Source organism: Rana temporaria, chromosome 10 (genome assembly GCF_905171775.1).
Source record: "Rana temporaria chromosome 10, aRanTem1.1, whole genome shotgun sequence".
Classification (NCBI taxonomy): Eukaryota; Metazoa; Chordata; class Amphibia; order Anura; family Ranidae; genus Rana; species Rana temporaria.
This window is the reverse complement of record NC_053498.1, coordinates 1,212,204-1,231,565: the sequence shown is the minus strand read 5'-3', so window position 1 is coordinate 1,231,565 and position 19,362 is coordinate 1,212,204. Positions and strand designations below refer to the sequence as shown.

The 19,362-nt window shown below is 48.6% G+C and overlaps 1 protein-coding gene and 1 long non-coding RNA gene across 13 annotated transcripts in view; both read left to right on the top strand.

Moving 5' to 3' along the window:
• Nucleotides 1-19,362, top strand: part of HSPG2 (heparan sulfate proteoglycan 2) — a 109,180-nt gene that overhangs the window by 46,259 nt on the left and 43,559 nt on the right. For all 12 annotated transcript variants that reach the window (XM_040327021.1, XM_040327027.1, XM_040327029.1 and 9 more), the window contains 11 exons: nucleotides 1,343-1,435; nucleotides 3,551-3,631; nucleotides 3,730-3,960; nucleotides 5,037-5,150; nucleotides 5,961-6,088; nucleotides 7,756-7,842; nucleotides 8,585-8,643; nucleotides 8,745-8,912; nucleotides 9,924-10,034; nucleotides 11,490-11,593; nucleotides 11,710-11,890. In XM_040327021.1, the coding sequence (XP_040182955.1) occupies nucleotides 1,343-1,435; nucleotides 3,551-3,631; nucleotides 3,730-3,960; nucleotides 5,037-5,150; nucleotides 5,961-6,088; nucleotides 7,756-7,842; nucleotides 8,585-8,643; nucleotides 8,745-8,912; nucleotides 9,924-10,034; nucleotides 11,490-11,593; nucleotides 11,710-11,890 (1,357 nt within the window). The remainder of the gene's footprint in view (nucleotides 1-1,342; nucleotides 1,436-3,550; nucleotides 3,632-3,729; nucleotides 3,961-5,036; nucleotides 5,151-5,960; nucleotides 6,089-7,755; nucleotides 7,843-8,584; nucleotides 8,644-8,744; nucleotides 8,913-9,923; nucleotides 10,035-11,489; nucleotides 11,594-11,709; nucleotides 11,891-19,362) is intronic.
• LOC120916188 lies at nucleotides 13,931-18,824 on the top strand. The gene is made up of 3 exons (XR_005743971.1): nucleotides 13,931-17,380; nucleotides 17,554-17,685; nucleotides 17,727-18,824. It is a non-coding gene; the product is annotated as an uncharacterized LOC120916188 (long non-coding RNA).

Sequence of the window (19,362 nt, the reverse complement as noted above, 5' to 3'; positions counted from 1 at the left end):
TATACACCATACACAGAATGTCACAATAGACAAAGTATCGTCTCTTCTATAGATGTGTATTTGTTATTGTAGAGTTCAGGTACAAGTCAGTCCAATGTAGTGGATGGCGGCACTGCCAAGAAAAAGTTCAGACCATGTCCACCCAGACAATGGAAGTACAGAGAAGGGTGAGGCACTTCAGAACACCCAGGGCCACTGATAAAGCAGTATCGGTTCAAAAGGGGGGTCCAGGAACCTGTCAAGGAGGGCTGGCTGTACTGTCTTACTGCAGACACCGATCCTGCTGTTCTCCTCCCCTCCCTCCCACTGGCTGCACTGCAGGGGGATCAGTTTTAGGATCTTTGCCCCCCCCCCCCCACTGTTCGGACCCCATGTGCGCCCCTTTCCCCCACAGCGCTGCCAGCTTCCCTCCTCTCCCGCTGGCTACTGCGGGCACACAGGGGGATTTTTTCAGGGTGGAGAGTGGCTCATACAAATCTGGTGCCCGCTTATTGGCTCATACAAATCTGGTGCCCGCCCATTGGCTCATACAAATCTGGTGCCCGCCCATTGGCTCATACAAATCTGGTGCCCGCCCATTGGCTCATACAAATCTGGTGCCCACCCATTGGCTCATACAAAATATGGTACCTGCCCATTGGCTCATACAAATCTGGTGCCCGCCCATTGGCTCATACAAATCTGGTGCCCGCCCATCGGCTCATACAAATCTGGTGCCCGCCCATTGGCTCATACAAATCTGGAACCTGCACATTGGCTCATACAAATCTGGTGCCCGCCCATTGGCTCATACAAATCTGGTGCCCGCCCATCGGCTCATACAAATCTGGAACCTGCACATTGGCTCATACAAATCTGGTGCCCGCCCATTGGCTCATACAAATCTGGTGCCCGCCCATCGGCTCATACAAATCTGGTGCCCGCCCATTGGCTCATACAAATCTGGAACCTGCACATTGGCGCATACAAATCTGGTGCCCGCCCATTGGCTCATACAATTCTGGTGCCCGCCCATTGGCTCATACAAATCTGGTGCCCGTCCATTCTATTCTCTCTTCTTGTAGACACCTACTTGCTGCCGACATTCATTTCATGTCCCGTCGTTACATCCGCCTTTCTGGAGTCTCCCTGCCGAATGTTGACGCCTCTGAAAGCTTCTTCTCTGCTATTGCAGCCTAAATGTATAAATCCATATCAAATCTGTACACACCATCCATGATTTCTGGTTTTGTCTGGAAGGGTGTGCTGGTGCTTGTAGTTCCACAGCAGAAGGTTGTATCCAGAAGTTCTGTAAGTTTGCTGATAATCTTTCACAGATAATGATGTTATTTTCATATTTCAGGTGGCGTCGTACGGCGGCGCGCTGCGCTACACGCTCAGTTACACGGCCGGAATTCGCGGCTCTCCTCTGCCTGATGCCGATGTTCAGATCACGGTATGATAAGTGGTGGGAGATGTGTCCACCCTAAAGTAGAAACGTTTTTTTGAACGTGGATACACCAACTTTATTTTAGCACCACATCCCGAGATTGAATAGATGAACAGGGAAGATATTTGGGATTTTTTTAGGTGCAGAAATAATATCAAATAGATTATTTAAAAATGTATTTTCTATTTTGAGAAACAAAATAAAAAAATGTATTTAAAGTATAACAGTTGGCAAGTACAGTATATCACAGTATTGGCAGGACATGTGAATTTCCCAACATGTTTCGCCCATATGTCGGGCTTCTTCAGGGGAGGCTGTCCAGTTTGGAAGTACAAGTCTTCTAGCAGAAAAAAAAAAAAAATATATATATATATATATATATATATATGATTTTTGTTTTTTGTTTGTTTTTTCTGCTAGAAGGCTTGTACAGTAAAACCTTGGTTTGAGAGTAACTTGTTTTGAGAGCGTTTTGCAAGACAAGCAAAATGTTTTAATAAATTTTGCCTTGATATACAAGCGATGTCTTGATATAAGAGTAGCGTCATGTCACAACTGAGTATAAAAAAAGAAGAGCGGCGCCTAAAGCCCTGCACACACGATCAGTCCATCGGATGAGGACGGACTGAAGGACCGTTTCATCGGTTCATCGATGAAGCTGACTGATGGTCTGATGTGCCTACACACCATAGGTTAAAGAAGCGTTCGGTTCAGAACGCGGACACGTAAACCACGTACAACGTCACTATAAAGGGGAAGGCCAATGCCTTTGGCGCCACCCTTGCCTCTGCTTTTTCTGAGTCCTTCAGTCCGTTTCCATCGGTTTTGACCGACCGTGTGTACGCGGCCTAAGTGTAGCAATATGGTTACATTTAATGAAGGGACAACATTTAGCAACTTATTGCTACACTTAGAGGCGCCTCTCATTTATACTCTGGAGCTCCTGATGGATTTTGCTTCTAATCCCCTTGTGGAGGCTTCCATTTGTGGATGGGCATTTTATGGTCACACAACCAATCGCATCGCTATAATCTTTTTATATGCACTATAAACTGAAGGACTTATGAATCAATAGTTGTGGAATGCAGTGAGTAGCACTTTCGCCTAGCAGCAAAAGGGTCGCTGGTTCGAATCCCGACCACGACACCATCTGCCTGGAGTTTGCATGTTCTCCCTGTGCCTGCGTGGGTTTCCTCCGGGTACTCCGGTTTCCTCCCACACTCCAAAGACATGCTGGTAGGTAAATTGGATCATGTCCAAATTGGCCCAGTATATATATGTATATCTGTGTGTATGACTGTGTGTCCCAAGCGTGTCACGATCCTACGGGGTAAAATGACCGCACCAGCCAAGCAGACTCTGGCTGGAAAAAGCACCCAGAGGCGATTCAGTTCGCATGAGTTGCGCTATACAAGTCATTCATTCATTCATTCATTCAACGAATCATCTGAGTTTCCATTATTTCTTATGGGGAAATTCGCTTTGATATACAAGTGCTTTGGATTACAAGCATGCTTCTGGAACTAATTATGCTTGCAATCCAAGGTTTTACTGTACTTCCAAACTGGACAGCCTCTCCCTGAGGAAGCCAGACACATGGGCGAAACATGTTGGGAAATCCACCTTACAGTGCTGTGCTGCTAATGCTGTACTTGCCAACTGTTATACTTTTAATTTTGTTTCTCAAAATAGAAAATTAATTATTTTAAAAAAATATATTAGATATTATTTCTGCACCTAAAAAAATCCCAAATATCTTCCCTGTTCATCTGTCCACCCTAAAGGTGACAGTGCCTGGTATTTGTGCCAAAGACTGAGCGCAATGATGGCTTTCTATAGATGTTTAGGGTGGATTTTCCTTTTGAAGGGTTTTGTCACTTTCATAAAATGATAGAATTGCTTATTTTACACCAACTTTCCTAAAAATAAAAGTCGCCTTTATCAGTGAGAACATCCAACCGTAAACCAGGGTTTGGCATCCAATCATGGGGCTGGTTCTGCATGTGGAGGGAAGTCCTCAGAAAGCCTCCATTGTGATTGGCCACCTTTCTCTGGGTGGGGAAGGTTCATCTCAATGGAGACCCAACGAAATATTAAACAAGGTTTCTTCTGCCCCGGCAGGGTAATGACATCACGCTGGTTGCCTACCAGACGGAGCTGCGCCCACGTGAGAGCAAGACCTTCGAGATCGCCTTCCGAGAGGTGAGGGACTTCTCTGTGGTTTATCCCAGACATGAAGGAACTCCCCCACATTGTTCCCCACCTTTTCCCTCTAACGTTTCTCTATCACCTCCCATCAGAGTCAGTGGAAGCGTCCGGACGGGCAGCAGGCCACCCGGGAACATCTGATGATGGCTCTGGCTGATCTCGATGAAGTTCTTATCCGAGCCTCGTATTCCACAGACATGTTATCCTCCAGTATCACCGGTGTAATCATGGAGACCGCTGGGCCGGCTTACACCAGACTGCCGCAGGCTTTGGAGGTGGAGGAATGCCGCTGTCCTCCTGGATACAAAGGGCTGTCCTGTCAGGTGAGATGGGTTGGGTTCGGTCTGAATGTTTTGTACATTTTAGTCCTTTTTGCCTCACATTGGCAGTGCCACCTATACTGTTACTATATACACCAATCATCTATGCCATAGTTGGAGCTTTTCCATAAATAAATGTTCCTTCTTGTGTCTTGAGGGTCCTCCCTTCCATCCCAACATCCTGAGAGATTCCTTGTCCTGTATTTACCCCCCCCCCCCCCTCCCCATCTTCCCAAATGACCACAAGGACCAGTGAACGATAATCCTCTATACTGCGAGTACTGGTACCCATGGCTTCCTGCTGGTAGCTGGCACTAGGCCATGCCAAGTCCACACATTCCGAGCCCCGGTATAAGTTGCCTGTCTCGGCTGACCTCTCCAGGACCAGGACAGGGTCTCTCAGCCATTATTCCATTGAACTATCGGGTTCCTCTAGAGAAGAGGTCTCCAAATTTCCTAAACATGGGGTCAGTTTTCTGTCCTTCAGGCAATAGGGGGCCGGATTGTAGAAACATCTCCGGCATCAGCGTTAGTAAATTAGTAAGGAACGTTCTTCCCATCACACTAATGTATCAGGAGTTGTAGATCTGGTCATTTTTAGCAGAGGGTTCCCTGAGACGGGAAGGTTATTTCCGGGGTTCCCTGAGACGGGAAGGTTATTTCCGGGGTTCCTCTATGTAGGAAAAGTTATTTCCGGGGTTCCCTGAGACGGGAAGGTTATTTCCGGGGTTCCTCTGTGTAGGAAAGGTTATTTCCGGGGGTTCCTCTGTGTAGGAAAGGTTATTTCCGGGGTTCCTCTGTGTAGGAAAGGTTATTTCCGGGGTTCCTCTGTGTAGGAAAGGTTATTTCCGGGGTTCCCTGAGACGGGAAGGTTATTTCCGGGGTTCCCTGAGACTGGAAGGTTATTTCCGGGGTTCCTCTGTGTAGGAAAGGTTGAGTGAAGCTCCTCCCAGGATGTTCATTTCCCGCTTTCCTCCAATTTTAGTGACTCTTGATTGATGCTCATTGTTCTTTCACCTGTGGGTGTGCCTATGGCAATATTTCCTAGTGGGGTAATAACCCGTTTCTTTCTGTGACAGGACTGCGCCCCCGGATTCACTCGTACCGGAGGAGGTCTATACCTCGGACACTGTGAGCCCTGTGACTGCAATGGCCACTCTGAGACGTGTCACCCGGAGACCGGCGCCTGTACGGTGAGTGTGCAACGCAAACGATTGTCGTAGTATCCAGACTCCGGAGTGCCTGGACTTTATTTACACACCTTATTATCTTATAGCTGCTCCCGCTGTTCGTTGTGTCCATGTCCCCACCACACAGTGTACACACGGTGGAACCTCGGATTACGAGTATAATCCATTCCAGGAGAATGCTCGTAATCCAAAGTACTCGCATATCAAAGCGAGTTTCCCCGTAGGAGTCAATGGAAATGAAAATAGTTCCATATTGACTTCAATGGCATGCAATACCGCATGTGGCCAGAGGTGGGGGTGGGGGCGTCAGAGAGCCTCGGAAACACCTGAAAAGGCCTGAGGACAGCTCAGCTGAACTCAGAAAACCTCAGGCTCTGGAACTGAGTATTTCCAAGGTTTTCTGAACGGCTCTGAACAGCTCCGCTCAGCTCCGGCGCCCCTCCACCTCAGGCCAAATGCGGTACTGCACACCTCTTTGGCTTGAATCCTTGCAAACGGAGTCAGGTTTTCTTAAATACAGTGCTTGTATTGCGGAACGCTCGTTTACCGCGTTACTGGCAATCCGAGGTTCCACTGTACACAGATCCATGGTCTCCCGAACACAGAAAACCCTTGTTCCTTAAAATCTCTGAAATGTCTGTATTCTTGACAGCAGCCAATCAGACGCCACCGTTATCTTCTGGTTGTTGTTGTTTGTCATCCGGTATGACCCCCATTCAGTTCATGTTCCACCTAGACGGTATTCCCGGCCAGTCCCCCCCCATCATGAAGAATGAAATGTTTTTACCAGTTTGATGTTTCCTGTGACTTTAGAACTGTTTACACAACACGGGCGGCGAGTTCTGCGACAAGTGCGAGGCCGGCTTCTACGGCGATGCCACGGCCGGGACTCCTGAGGACTGCCAACCTTGTGCGTGCCCGCTGACCGACCCGGAGAACCAGTAAGTGTCCTCCATTTATGGCAGAGACTTACCTGCTGGGGTGTACGCTGTGAGAAAATCAATTACAGGAAAAAGACTTGTTCCTCAATCAATTATTATTTCAGTTGTATGTTGTGTTCGATTTCTAGGTTTTGTTCTCCCTGCCCCTTGTCTCCGTGTGGATAAAATCTTTTCTCTCGATATCCCAATAAAAAATGGAATCTATAGGAATAAATTAAAAAAATAAAGCATAATGCACAGAATAGTGGCCACCTAAAGACCGCTGTCCTACCTGTACCTACAACCTCCTCCACCAAATCCCCCCAGGGAAATGACATGTACTCCCTCCCACAATGCACAGCTTGGATCCGATCATGTGGGAGGAGGAGGACTTTTTCAGAAGTTTATAGATATTCCAACAGTGGATCCTGCTGGTGGATTAGTCAGGCAAAACCCAGGGGAAGACTTCTTTATAGTGGGGGGGAGGGGGCTATCCTGGAGTTAGGGGATGAAACAGAACCATAGGAAGACCCTGTAAGGTACCTTCTGGTGGGGAGGTAGGTTATCTTGGTGGTGAAGTAGAAGACCCCTTTACAGTACTTTCTGGTGTGGGAAGGTGGGGTATCGTGCTGGTGGGGGGTGTGGCAGAGACCGAAGACCCCTTTACAGTACCTTCTGATGGAGGAGGTTGGGTATCCTGCTAATAGAGGGCGAGGCAGAGACAGCAGTAGGCCCCTTTAACAGTACTTTCTGGTGGGGTATCCTGCTGGTGGGGGGGTGAGACCGAGACAGGAGAAGACCCCTTTACAGTATTTTCTGGTGGGTGGGAGGAGGTGAGGTATCCTCCTGGTGAGGGGGTGAGGCCGAGACAGAAGAAGACCCCATTATGGTACCTTCTGGTGGAGGAGGTTGGGTATCCTACTAGTGAGGAGCAAGGAAGAGCCAAGAGCAGATCATATGTGATACCTTCTAGCGGGGGGGTGAGGCAGAGAAAAGTGAAGATATAATACCTTCTGAAAAGAGTGGTGGGGTATTCTGCTGGTGGGGGTGAGGCAGAGGCAGGAGAAGACCCCATTACGGTACTTTCTGGTGGGGAGGTAGGTTATCTTGGTGGTGAAGGTGAAGGAGAAGACCCCATTACGGTACCTTCTGGTGGAGGAGGTGGGGTAGCTTGCTGGTGAGGAGCAAGGAAGAGCCAGGAGCACATCATATGTGATACCTTCTAGCGGGGGGTGAGGCAGAGAAAAGGGAAGACCCGATATAATACCTTCTGAAAAGAGTGGTTGGGTATACTGCTGGTGGGGGAGAGGCAGGAGAAGACCCCATTACCGTACCTTCTGGTGGAAGAGGTGGGGTAGCTTGATGGTGAGGAGCAAGGAAGAGCCAGGAGCACATCATATGCGATACCTTCTAGCGGGGGGTGAGGCAGAGAAAAGTGAAGATATAATACCTTCTGAAAAGAGTGGTGGGGTATTCTGCTGGTGGGGGTGAGGCAGAGGCAGGAGAAGACCCCATTACGGTACCTTCCATTGAGTACCATGCTCAGCTTGATTTTTTTTTCATACATTCACATTATGTAGTTTAAAAAAAATAAAGTAAAATAATGATTGTGTTCTGGACATAATGAAGTATTTGATGCCATATAATTTAATACTCATATCTTGATTTCCTCCTGTGATTTATTTTAGGTTTTCTAAGACATGTGAGACAGTGGGTACAGGTGGGTACCGCTGCACGGCCTGCCCTCCGGGGTACACTGGACAGTACTGTGAGAGGTAAGTGATATTCACTTCATGTCACAGTGTTATCAGTCAATGATTGGAAGGCTTGTTGTGTACTGAGGTAGGTACCTCCAGGTGTTGGCCTCAGATAGGACATCTCTAGAATAGTCCATAAATGAAGCCTCATACTTTGTTCCTAGTATGGATGTTTCTAGATTCTGTAACAATATACATTCAGTACTGATCCTCTAAACCAGGGGTCTCCAAACTATGGCCCCAGGGCCAGATGTGGCCTATTGCTTGCCTTTATCTGGCCCTTGGGGCACAATTCCTCCCACTGACGCCAACAAGGGGGCACTATATCTTCCACTGATACCAATGATGGGATGCTATTCCTCCTACTGATCGGGGGAATACTCCTTCTCCTATTGACCACCAACCCTGAGGTCATATTTGTTCTCACTGATGCTGGGCCCGTGACATTTTCTGCCCCTGCTGGCTCAATCCGGCCCTCCTAAAGTCTGAAGGACAATAAAGTGGCCCTTTTGCTTGACATGTTTGGAGACCCCTGCTCTACACATTATATATCATTAGTTGGATATGAAAGTATCAGAATTGGTAGAATCTCCAGGGCAGGGGAGCGTCGAGGTTGGGTATTCTGGGTTACGGTTGGATATATATTCTGGATGGGGGTTTGTGTCACATCGGTGTCCCTGGGACAGCTCTAGGTACGGATAGGATATCTCAGTATGGATGTTTGTCTCACACTTTGTCCTTTGTCCCATCCCCCTAACAGATGTGCTCCTGGCTACACGGGGAGCCCCAACATCCGAGGACAGAAATGTCTCCCTGATGGTGAGTCCCCATCATTTTCCTGATTGTTATACTGAATATGACCCTGAAATGTCATTCCTTTGTACCGTGTGATAGATGACACCCCCCCCCCTGTCTTTCAGATCGAAGATCTACCTTCATTGTCAGGATTTATCCTGATAAAAAGACGGCTGCGGCGGGTGAGAAGGTGACTCTGCGCTGTCAGGGCAGCGGAGATCCTCCTTACTACTACTTCTGGACCCGTGAAGATGGGCGACCTATTCCCAGCAACTCCCAACTCATAGACAGAGGTAAGAGACTGCCGGGGCCCCCCGAGCACCCCCCGGTATAAATGTGTCCCCCCCCATTAAAATTAGATATAAAAGCTCTTCATGGTACCCGACTGATGTCTCCTTTCAGCCAAGGCCAGGAATGTGAGAGCAAAGGAAGTGTATGGGGCAGCCCATTCCATGGGTACAAAACAATCCTGATAGGCAGAACCGTCACAATACACAGCAACAGGGTCAGCTTTTTTAAACATTCCTTGCAGTTGGCCAGAGAGGGATCACTTTGGCACAGCTGTCTAGAGAGGGATCACTTTTAGGCAGTCAGAAAGGGATTACGTTGACTCAGTTGAACAGAGAAGAATCACTTTGACTCGGCTGGCCAGAGAGGGATCACTTTGACTCAGTTGGCCAGAGAGGGATCACTTTGACTCAGTTGGCCAGAGAGGGATCACTTTGATGCAGTTGGCCAGAGAGGGATCACTTTGATGCAGTTGGCCAGAGAGGGATCACTTTGATGTAGTTGGCCAGAGAGGGATCACTTTGATGTAGTTGGCCAGAGAGGGATCACTTTGATGTAGTTGACCAGAGAGGGATCACTTTGATGTAGTTGGCCAGAGAGGGATCACTTTGATGTAGTTGGCCAGAGAGGGATCACTTTGATGCAGTTGGCCAGAGAGGGATCACTTTGGCACAGTTGACCAGAGAAGGATCACTTTGACTCAGTTGGCCAGAGAGGGATCACTTTGACCCTGTTTTTAGGTAAAGGTTTGCTAGGATTAGGTAGGAGTGTGTAGCAGAGTGCAGATAGTTCAGTGTCAGATTGGCCTCTACATTTAGATCAGAGGCGTCCCATGCAGCAGACATTTGGAACGTGGTTGAGGAGGTAGGTGGCCATTGTATGTTGCTATCAGCAGTATGGGGACGTGCACAGTGCTGAAATACGAGGCTGCAGAGTCTGGAGTGTGTGCACCTTGTGATGTTTGTAGATCATCCACTGAATCCGTTAACCTGTGTGTGTCTCTGGTCCTATTTCAGGAGAAAGCTTACATTTCCCCAGCGTCCAGCCTTCCGATTCCGGCGTCTATATCTGCACCTGCCGCAACTACCAATTCGCCAACACCAGCCGGGCGGAGATCATTGTACAAGGTGAATGTTCTCGGGGTGACTGAGTTTGGGGGGACTGTTGTAGAGGAGAGTAATGAGGACACCTATAGAGAGAGGAGGAATCAGGAGGAATACAATCCATGTAACACCAGAAGAAGGAATGGGGTCATACCCAATCCACATCATCTGCATACAGCACCTGGATTCTTCCGGTGGAACTCCAATCCCTAGTTTTCTTTGTCTTGGCTGAAGTGGGGAAAGGTTAGGAGCTCCGTTAGCTAGGTGTCCCCGCTGGGGGGATTTCCTGGCATTTCCTTCTCCGAGGTACGACAGATGGAAATCTCAGCAATAAAAACCTGGCCTTTGCGCTCACCCCACCCCCATAACATTCTGGATGAAGAAGGTAGATGGAGAGTGGCTGATGTGTCCTCCTTAGATAAGGCGCCTCATCCCAAAGAATTAATTCAGGGGGAGCGGCGGAGGTGGGATTATAACGGCGCCAAAGTGACTCGGTACCAAATTTCATAAAAATAGCAAATTTTATTACATTTCATTTAAACAATGTAACACATTTTAGGTCACATTGAAGGGACACTAAAGGTTCCCATTTAAAAATAAAATAAAAATAACAAACATGCTATACTTACCTCCACTGTGCGGCTCGTTTTGCATACAGTGGCCCCGATCCTCCTCTTCTGGGGTCCCTCGGCGGCTGTCTTGGCTCCTCCCCACAAGAACTGACCCCCTTCAAGGGAACTCTCTCCCATGGGGGTTAGTTCTTGCGGGCGCGCTACCGTAATGGAGCCGCCGACTGTATCACTTGGCCCCGCCCCCCTGGCGCGCCACGTCATTGGATGTGATTGACAGCAGCGCGAGCCAATGGCTGCGTTGCTATCAATCAACCAATGAATGAGCCGAGAAGCCCGGCCGAGAAGGGGTCAGGTAAGTAAACGGGGGCTCGGGGGGGTGTTTCACCTTAATGCATAGAATGTAAGGAAGAGACCACCTCCGGCCAACTCCCCCTGTGAGCAACACTATGACCTTCTAAGGAGGCACGCTCCTGAAGAGCTGAGCGGTGGGCCCCGATTGTGTTGTATGAAGGTTTATCCTTGTATATCATTTGTCTGTGGAATATTCCCCAATGATGTCATATGAATGGTAACTCATGCAGAGAAATGTCGGCCCTACAATTAACCCTTACTTTGTATTACGCTGCCATCTCCCGGGACTCTCCTCCACATGCAGGATATTGAGGTTTGTCTGATTTCCATCTCCAGTATTGTATCCCCTTTATATGTATTCTGTATCCCCTAAACCCTGACCCCCCCCCCTCCAATGTCATGTCTCAGCCATTCTTTCCATATAATCCCCTCCAGATCAACAGAACCCACGTAGACCCCCTGAGGGCCCGTCCTGCCCGGAGCTCTTATGGGTAGTGAACTCTGTGGTTGTTGTGATCTGAAATGTGGAATAACGGAGATCTTCTCATTGTTACAGCGGGCTCCCACACCAGACCCATCACCGTCACCGTGGAGGAGCAGCGGGTCCAGAGCGTACGCCAGGGATCTGACGTCACCTTCATATGCACCGCAAAGAGTGTGGTGAGTGATGGGGCGCGGTGAACGTTTAGTCTAAACCGCTTAAGGTATCGATGGCCTTTCCTGTAAATCTTGTGTTATCCATAACCAACCATTGTTCTCCTCTCTCTCTCCTCCAGTCTCCGGCCTACACATTGGTTTGGACTCGTCAGAACAATGGGAAGCTCCCAGAGAGAGCGATGGACTTTAACGGGATCCTGACCATCCGTAATGCGCAGCCTGAGGACGCCGGGATTTACATCTGCACCGGCTCCAACATGTTCGACATGGACGAGGGCAATGCGACGCTCCATGTTCAAGGTTGGTGAAAGAGTCACCATTAGACCCCTCCATCCTCCACCTCACTTGCATGGTGCTAAATCTCCTCCACTCTCCTTCCTGCTTGCATGTCCAGTAACTGATCTCCTCAGCGCGCACATCTCTCGTAGGCTTTTCTAGGCTTCTAGGCTTTGGGTGGCACCCATTCCTCCCGGTCGTGTGCCGTAACACCAAAGATGTGTTTGCATGCTGGAATGCCCTCCTCCATGACTTCTGTCTGTCTCTTCACCCTTCAAATTATCTAATCAGGACTCTCCATTAATCTGATTGGACACTTATGCTGCCTGGGCCCGCACCACCTGTGATATCATGTGATTTCAGACAGCCAATAAAAAACATTCGGCTTTTCACTGCTAGCAGATCCAGTGGCGTCTCCAGCTTTCATATTTAGGGGGGGCACATGGGGGGACATGGACAAAAGTAGGGGGGCCAACTATAAAATGCAATTATATATATATATCCTGGGGCCCTTTACTACTCATCCCACTATGGGCCCTTTCACATGTTCTGCAGTGAGCTCCCTTCCTACTATACTGGGGCCCCCCAGGGTGGCAGAAAACAAGAGATATATGTCGCCAGCACACCAAGAAAATATAAGGGTCCAAAGCAGTGAGAGAACTATCAGGGTTGCAAAGGTTGTCTTGCCACCGGGCCCTGGTGTTCTGCCACAGTGGGGATCCCCAGTTGTCCTGTCCCTGCTATTTACAGCGCTGGTCTGGCGTCTGTCTCCTTGGCAGCGGCGGCAGTCTATTAGGACCTAGTGCTGGTGACATTATGGGTGCATGCAGGGGAAGGCTGGCACTATTGGTTATAGAGAGCTGAGCCCCCAGCTGGTCACCTAGCAGCATTAATGCTGTATAACCTTCTCTGTTGACATGCTGATCGGCATGTGATCCAGGTGATGCTCCCAGTCAGATCTAATAAACACAGTATTTATTAGCATCAAGAGTACAACCACATAAATATAATCAACCGTATGATCAGCAGCCATGTGGGCTCTATGCCTGTAAAGTGTGGGCTTTGATCAATAAAATCTCTGATATTTATGACTAGGATTTGACTAAGAGCATCACCTGGATTGCATCCCAATCAGCATGTCAGAGAAGGGTCCACTGCTGCTAAGCAACCTGCAGGGAGCTCAACTGTCTACATCCAATAGAGATGGGCTCGGATGTGTTTGAAATCCCACATGCCCGATCCCGCCAGGAAGCCGACACTCCACAGTGCTAATCAATGTATGGGCTGCCTAAGAGCTAAGACCAGCCATAGACAGTTTAAATCTCAGCTGGTTCAGCAGAAACTGGCTGAGATTTGAACCATTAATGAGCAGGTTCTCTTATAATTATCACTAGTGGTTGCTGTATAGTCACTAGTGATAATCACTGTTTGTCGGGAGAATACAATTGCTGGGCAGGAGGGATATTCCCGTCAGCAGTGTCTGTTGATGGGGGAATCATGCAAGTTTCTTTCCTGCAATCTGTGGATGCAGGAAAGAAATTTGCACCGTATATTACCTGCCTAACTGAAAGTGAAAGTAAATTGTGAATGTTTTGAAAGAACAGGAGAGGGGGAGGGAGACAGATGGGGGGGAGAGAAGGGATGCAGATAATGTAGTTCAGTGATTACAGTGTACTGCAGTCTGCAGTGCACACACTTAAACACGGCCCAGGCTAGAATATCTGGTTGTGTGAGCGCTCGCATTATGCAGTGTCGGCGAGCACAGGGAGGGGGAGGAATCCCCCGCAGAGCTGACTGGGGACGGCTCTCCCTCTCGGGGAGCAAAATACAAAAATTTCAAAAAAAAAAAAAAAAAAAAAAAAAAAATTTTTTTTTTTGGGGGGGGGGCACATGGTGGGGCACAGCATGATGTTGGGGGGGTCAGGGCCCCCTCTGGCCCCCTCCTAGGGACGCCTCTGAGCAGATCCCTCCCTCTCCATCACACACTTCCCTTTATTGCTTTTGTGCACTCAGCTTCTGCCTAATTATTCCAGTTATGGAAGCCGCCACCCACCCCCCCCCCCCCCCCCCGAGCAGTGACCACCAATGTGCTTTTTTTTTATCTCTTAAATGCAAAATGTTGTCTATGACTTTCAATAAATGAGAACTAAACACCAACTGTCCATGTGCTAAGTGGCAGCTTCTAGTCAACACACAGCTTTGTGTGACTCCTCATACCAGATATAGAAAGTGAGGGGGGCAGATAGAGAATTCAGGAACCAGTCACACCTAGGAGCCATTCTTCAATGTGTTTTCCATTAGACTGCAGTAGAAGAGTATTGCCTGAATGTTGATCCACCACTAGTATTCGACTGCAGTAGGAGAGTATGGCCTGAATGTTGATCCACCACTAGTATTCGACTGCAGTAGGAGAGTATGGCCTGAGCGTTGGTCCACCACTAGTAGTAGACTCCCATAGAAGAGTATGGCCTGAGCGTTGGTCCACCACTAGTAGTAGACTCCAGTATAAGAGTATGGCCTGAGCGTTGGTCCACCACTAGTAGTAGACTCCCATAGAAGAGTATGGCCTGAGCGTTGGTCCACCACTAGTAGTAGACTCCAGTATAAGAGTATGGCCTGAGCGTTGGTCCACCACTAGTAGTAGACTCCAGTCAGTATAAGAGTATGGCCTGAGCGTTGATCCACCACTAGTATTAGACTCCTGTAGAAGAGTATGGCCTGAGCGTTGGTCCACCACTAGTAGTAGACTCCAGTAGAAGAGTATGGCCTGAGCGTTGGTCCACCACTAGTAGTAGACTCCCGTAGAAGAGTATGGCCTGAGCGTTGGTCCACCACTAGTATTAGACTCCTGTAGAAGAGTATGGCCTGAGCGTTGGTCCACCACTAGTAGTAGACTCCCGTAGAAGAGTATGGCCTGAGCATTGGTCCACCACTAGTAGTAGACTCCCGTAGAAGAGTATGGCCTGAGCGTTGGTCCACCACTAGTAGTAGACTCCAGTATAAGAGTATGGCCTGAGCGTTGGTCCACCACTAGTAGTAGACTCCCGTAGAAGAGTATGGCCTGAGCATTGATCCACCACTAGTAGTAGACTCCCGTAGAAGAGTATGGCCTGAGCGTTGGTCCACCACTAGTAGTAGACTCCAGTAGAAGAGTATGGCCTGAGCGTTGATCCACCACTAGTAGTAGACTCCCGTAGAAGAGTATGGCCTGAGCGTTGGTCCACCACTAGTAGTAGACTCCAGTATAAGAGTATGGCCTGAGCGTTGGTCCACCACTAGTAGTAGACTCCAGTCAGTATAAGAGTATGGCCTGAGCGTTGATCCACCACTAGTATTAGACTCCTGTAGAAGAGTATGGCCTGAGCGTTGGTCCACCACTAGTAGTAGACTCCAGTAGAAGAGTATGGCCTGAGCGTTGGTCCACCACTAGTAGTAGACTCCCGTAGAAGAGTATGGCCTGAGCGTTGGTCCACCACTAGTATTAGACTCCTGTAGAAGAGTATGGCCTGAGCGTTGGTCCACCACTAGTAGTAGACTCCAGTAGAAGAGTATGGCCTGAGCGTTGGTCCACCACTAGTAGTAGACTCCCGTAGAAGAGTATGGCCTGAGCGTTGGTCCACCACTAGTAGTAGACTCCAGTATAAGAGTATGGCCTGAGCGTTGATCCACCACTAGTAGTAGACTCCAGTAGAAGAGTATGGCCTGAGCGTTGGTCCACCACTAGTAGTAGACTCCCGTAGAAGAGTATGGCCTGAGCATTGATCCACCACTAGTAGTAGACTCCCGTAGAAGAGTATGGCCTGAGCGTTGGTCCACCACTAGTAGTAGACTCCAGTAGAAGAGTATGGCCTGAGCGTTGATCCACCACTAGTAGTAGACTCCCGTAGAAGAGTATGGCCTGAGCGTTGGTCCACCGCTAGTATTAGACTCCAGTAGAAGAGCATGGCCTGAGTGTTGGTCCACCACTGGTAATAGGCGATGAAGGGCTATTACATTACTGTAGAATCCTTTGTAGGACTAAAAGTGGTAGTGCCATTCAGACAACACACAAGATCCCAACATTGTGTGAAATATTCTGAATGGTAGATCTCCATCTTCTGCCATATAGGTGAATGTTCTCATAGGAGGATCAGCCAAGCACACCTGTCCTCTCGCCTTCCCTCTGTAGAGTAATTGTACCCAATACTGTCTGTTCAGGACTGGGCTTCTCCCTCTACATAAAAACGATATAAATGGCATTGTTTTTCAGACGGTAACCTTTACATTTCAATAGTCCTATATCTAAAACTCAGATGTTGGAAAATAATGGCAGAAGATACATTGGTCCTGGTATATGTGACCTCTTCTATATCTGCTGCTATGTCCACCTCGCCGGCGTCGTGCTATGTCCACCTTACAAAGGTCGTGCCATGTCCACCTCGCCGGCGTCGTGCCATGTCCACCTCGCCGGCGTCGTGCTATGTCCACCTTACAAAGGTCGTGCCATGTCCACCTCGCCGGCGTCGTGCCATGTCCACCTCGCCGGCGTCGTGCTATGTCCACCTTACAAAGGTCGTGCCATGTCCACCTCGCCGGCGTCGTGCCATGTCCACCTCGCCGGCGTCGTGCTATGTCCACCTTACAAAGGTCGTGCTATGTCCACCTCGCAGGCGTTGTGCTATGTCCACCTTACAGAGGTTGTGCTAGGTCCACCTCGCAGGCGTCCTGTTGGGTCCACCGCCCAGGCACCACGTCCACCATATACATTTTATGTTGTCTACTCTGTCTAGTTTTGTATTCTGGTGTTACAGTTCCCTTGACTTAGTCAGTTTCTCCTCTTTCTGACTTGGTGACGGTCTCTTGTACTTTCAGTCATGGTATAAAAGCTCCACATTCTCAGGAACTCAAATCGGGTGTGTACTGTGGTGGCATTAAGACCTCCATTGTAAGAATTCATTGAAGGTGAGGATCGACTTGTATCGGGTGGGCTGGTGAGGATGGCCTTGGCCTGCGTCATGTTGTATCAGGTGGGCTGGTGAGGATGGTCTTTGCCTATATCAGGTGGGTTGGTGAGGATGGTGTTGGCCTGTGTCATGTGTTATCAGGTGGGTTGGTGAGGACGGCCTTGGCCTGTGTCATGTTGTATCAGGCAGGTTGGTGAGGATGGCCTTGGCCTGTTTTGTGTTGAATCAGGTGAGTTGGTACGGATGGACTTGGCCTGTGTCATGTTGTATCGGGTAGGTTGGTGCGGATTGAATTGGCCTGTGTCATGTTGTATCAGGCAGGTTGGTGAGGATGGTCTTGGCCTATATCATGTGGGTTGGTGCGAATGGACTTGGCCTGTGTCATGTTGTATCGGGTGGGTTGGTGAGGATGGACTTGCATGTTTTGTGTTGAATCAGGCATGTTGGTGAGAGTGGAGTTGACCTGTGTCATGTTGTATCAGGCGGGTTGGTGAGGATGGACTTGGCCGTGTGTCATGTTGTATTAGGAGGGTTGGTGAGGGTGGACTTGGCCTGTGTCATGTTGTATCAGGTGGGTTGGTGAGGAAGGATTTGGCCTGTGTCATGTTGTATCAGGCGGGTTGGTGGGGATGGCCTTGGCCTGTGTCATGTTGTATCAGGCGGGTTGGTGAGGATGGCCTTGGCCTGTGTCATGTTGTATCAGGTGGGTTGGTGAGGATGGTCTTGGCCTATATCATGTATCAGGCGGGTTGGTGAGGATGGACTTGGCCTGTGTCATGTTGTATTAGGAGGGTTGGTAAGGATGGACTTGGCCTGTGTCATGTTGTATCAGGCGGGTTGGTGAGGGTGGACTTGGCCCGTGTCATGTTGTATCAGGTGGGTTGGTGAGGATGGTCTTGGCCTATATCATGTATCAGGCGGGTTGGTGAGGATGGACTTGGCCTGTGTCATGTTGTATTAGAAGGGTTGGTGAGGATGGACTTGGCCCGTGTCATGTTGTATCAGGCGGGTTGGTGAGGATGGACTTGACTGTGGCATGTTATATCGGACCATGATGTGCTCTGTATCATTTTCGCAGAGCAGGTTCTACCCTAAAATGTGGTCTTTGCCGAATAGTACAGAAGAGAAGAATCCTGAGAATGTTGGAGCAAAGTAGAGGGGCTTTCTTGTGGTGCCTTATGTGGTTGTGGGATATTTTGGATGGAGGGGTTTATAATGTGACAACCTTCAGAATGAAGAGCTCCTGAGGAAGGGAGATAGAGATGGCCGCCACGTGGAGTTGAGGAGAAATCCGGAGTGTTGTCCTGGAGGATGGAACACATTGTATTTTGTATGGACACTTTACATGATAGGAAAACATTCAGTGACTTGTATATAAGAGACTTTATACCTGAAGAGCTGGCGGGTTCCGATCCCACCGGAGAAGTTCCCCCAACGAGCTTCTGCCCACTTCTCAGCAAGATCAGCGGGACGTTGGATGGACCCAACAGTGTGAAATAGAAGCTACTGTCAATGTATACCTCAACACACGTATATACCTCAAAATATAACTATATACCTCAGTATACAAATCCTGCGCCATATACCTCGAGAGATACAGTGACAAGAAAAAGTATGTGAACCCCCGTGGAATGAATTGTTTTTCTGGGTGTGCTCAATAAAGACACAAGAAATTTGAATTGTGTGTCATGAGCTTAAAGCACATTGGAGTTGTCTATTGTGATATAGGTGAGGGTCAGATCACATTTTATGGCAAATTACTGCAGAAAACCTGGAGATTCCAAGGGATTCACATACTTTTTCTTGCCACTGTATATAGTGTAAAGTACACTTCAACACACAAACATATAAATCTTGTGGTGCCATATTCCTCACCCTACAAAGTGCAGTGAGAGACATCGGATGGGCTAAGATTTGTGAACACCCGACCATCACACCCATGTCAGCTTGTTGGACATCCCATTCCAAAGCCATGCCATTAATATGGAGTTGCCCCCCCCCCCCCCTTTGCCACTATAACATCCTCCGCTCTTCTGAGAAGTCTTTCCACAAGATTTTGGAGGGTGTCTGTGGGAATTTTGTACACGGGGGGGGGGGGGGGGGCACAGTCATGTCATGTGCAATATTATGCCATATGGACAAATCTTTGTGGGTTCCTTAACATTAAACTTAGATGTACTTGTTGAACGTCCATTCCAAAGCCAGAGCCATCATTATGGAGTTGCCCACTTTATAATATACTCCACTCTTCTGGTAAGTCTTTCCACCAAATTTTGGAGGGTGTCTGTGGGAATTGTTGCCCATTTGTGAGGTCAGGTACTGATGTTGGATGAGAAGACTTGGCTCACATGTTGGGTGCCAGGAAAAAAAACTGGCATTCCATCGGTGTATGAGGTCAGGGCTCTGTGCAGAACACTCCAGTTCCTCCACGCCAAACTGGTCAAACCATGTTTTTATGGAGCTAGGGCACAGTCGTGTGCATTATTATGCCATATGGCCAAACCTTTGGAATGGGATGTCCAACAAGTCCATCTAGGTTTGATGTTAAGGAAC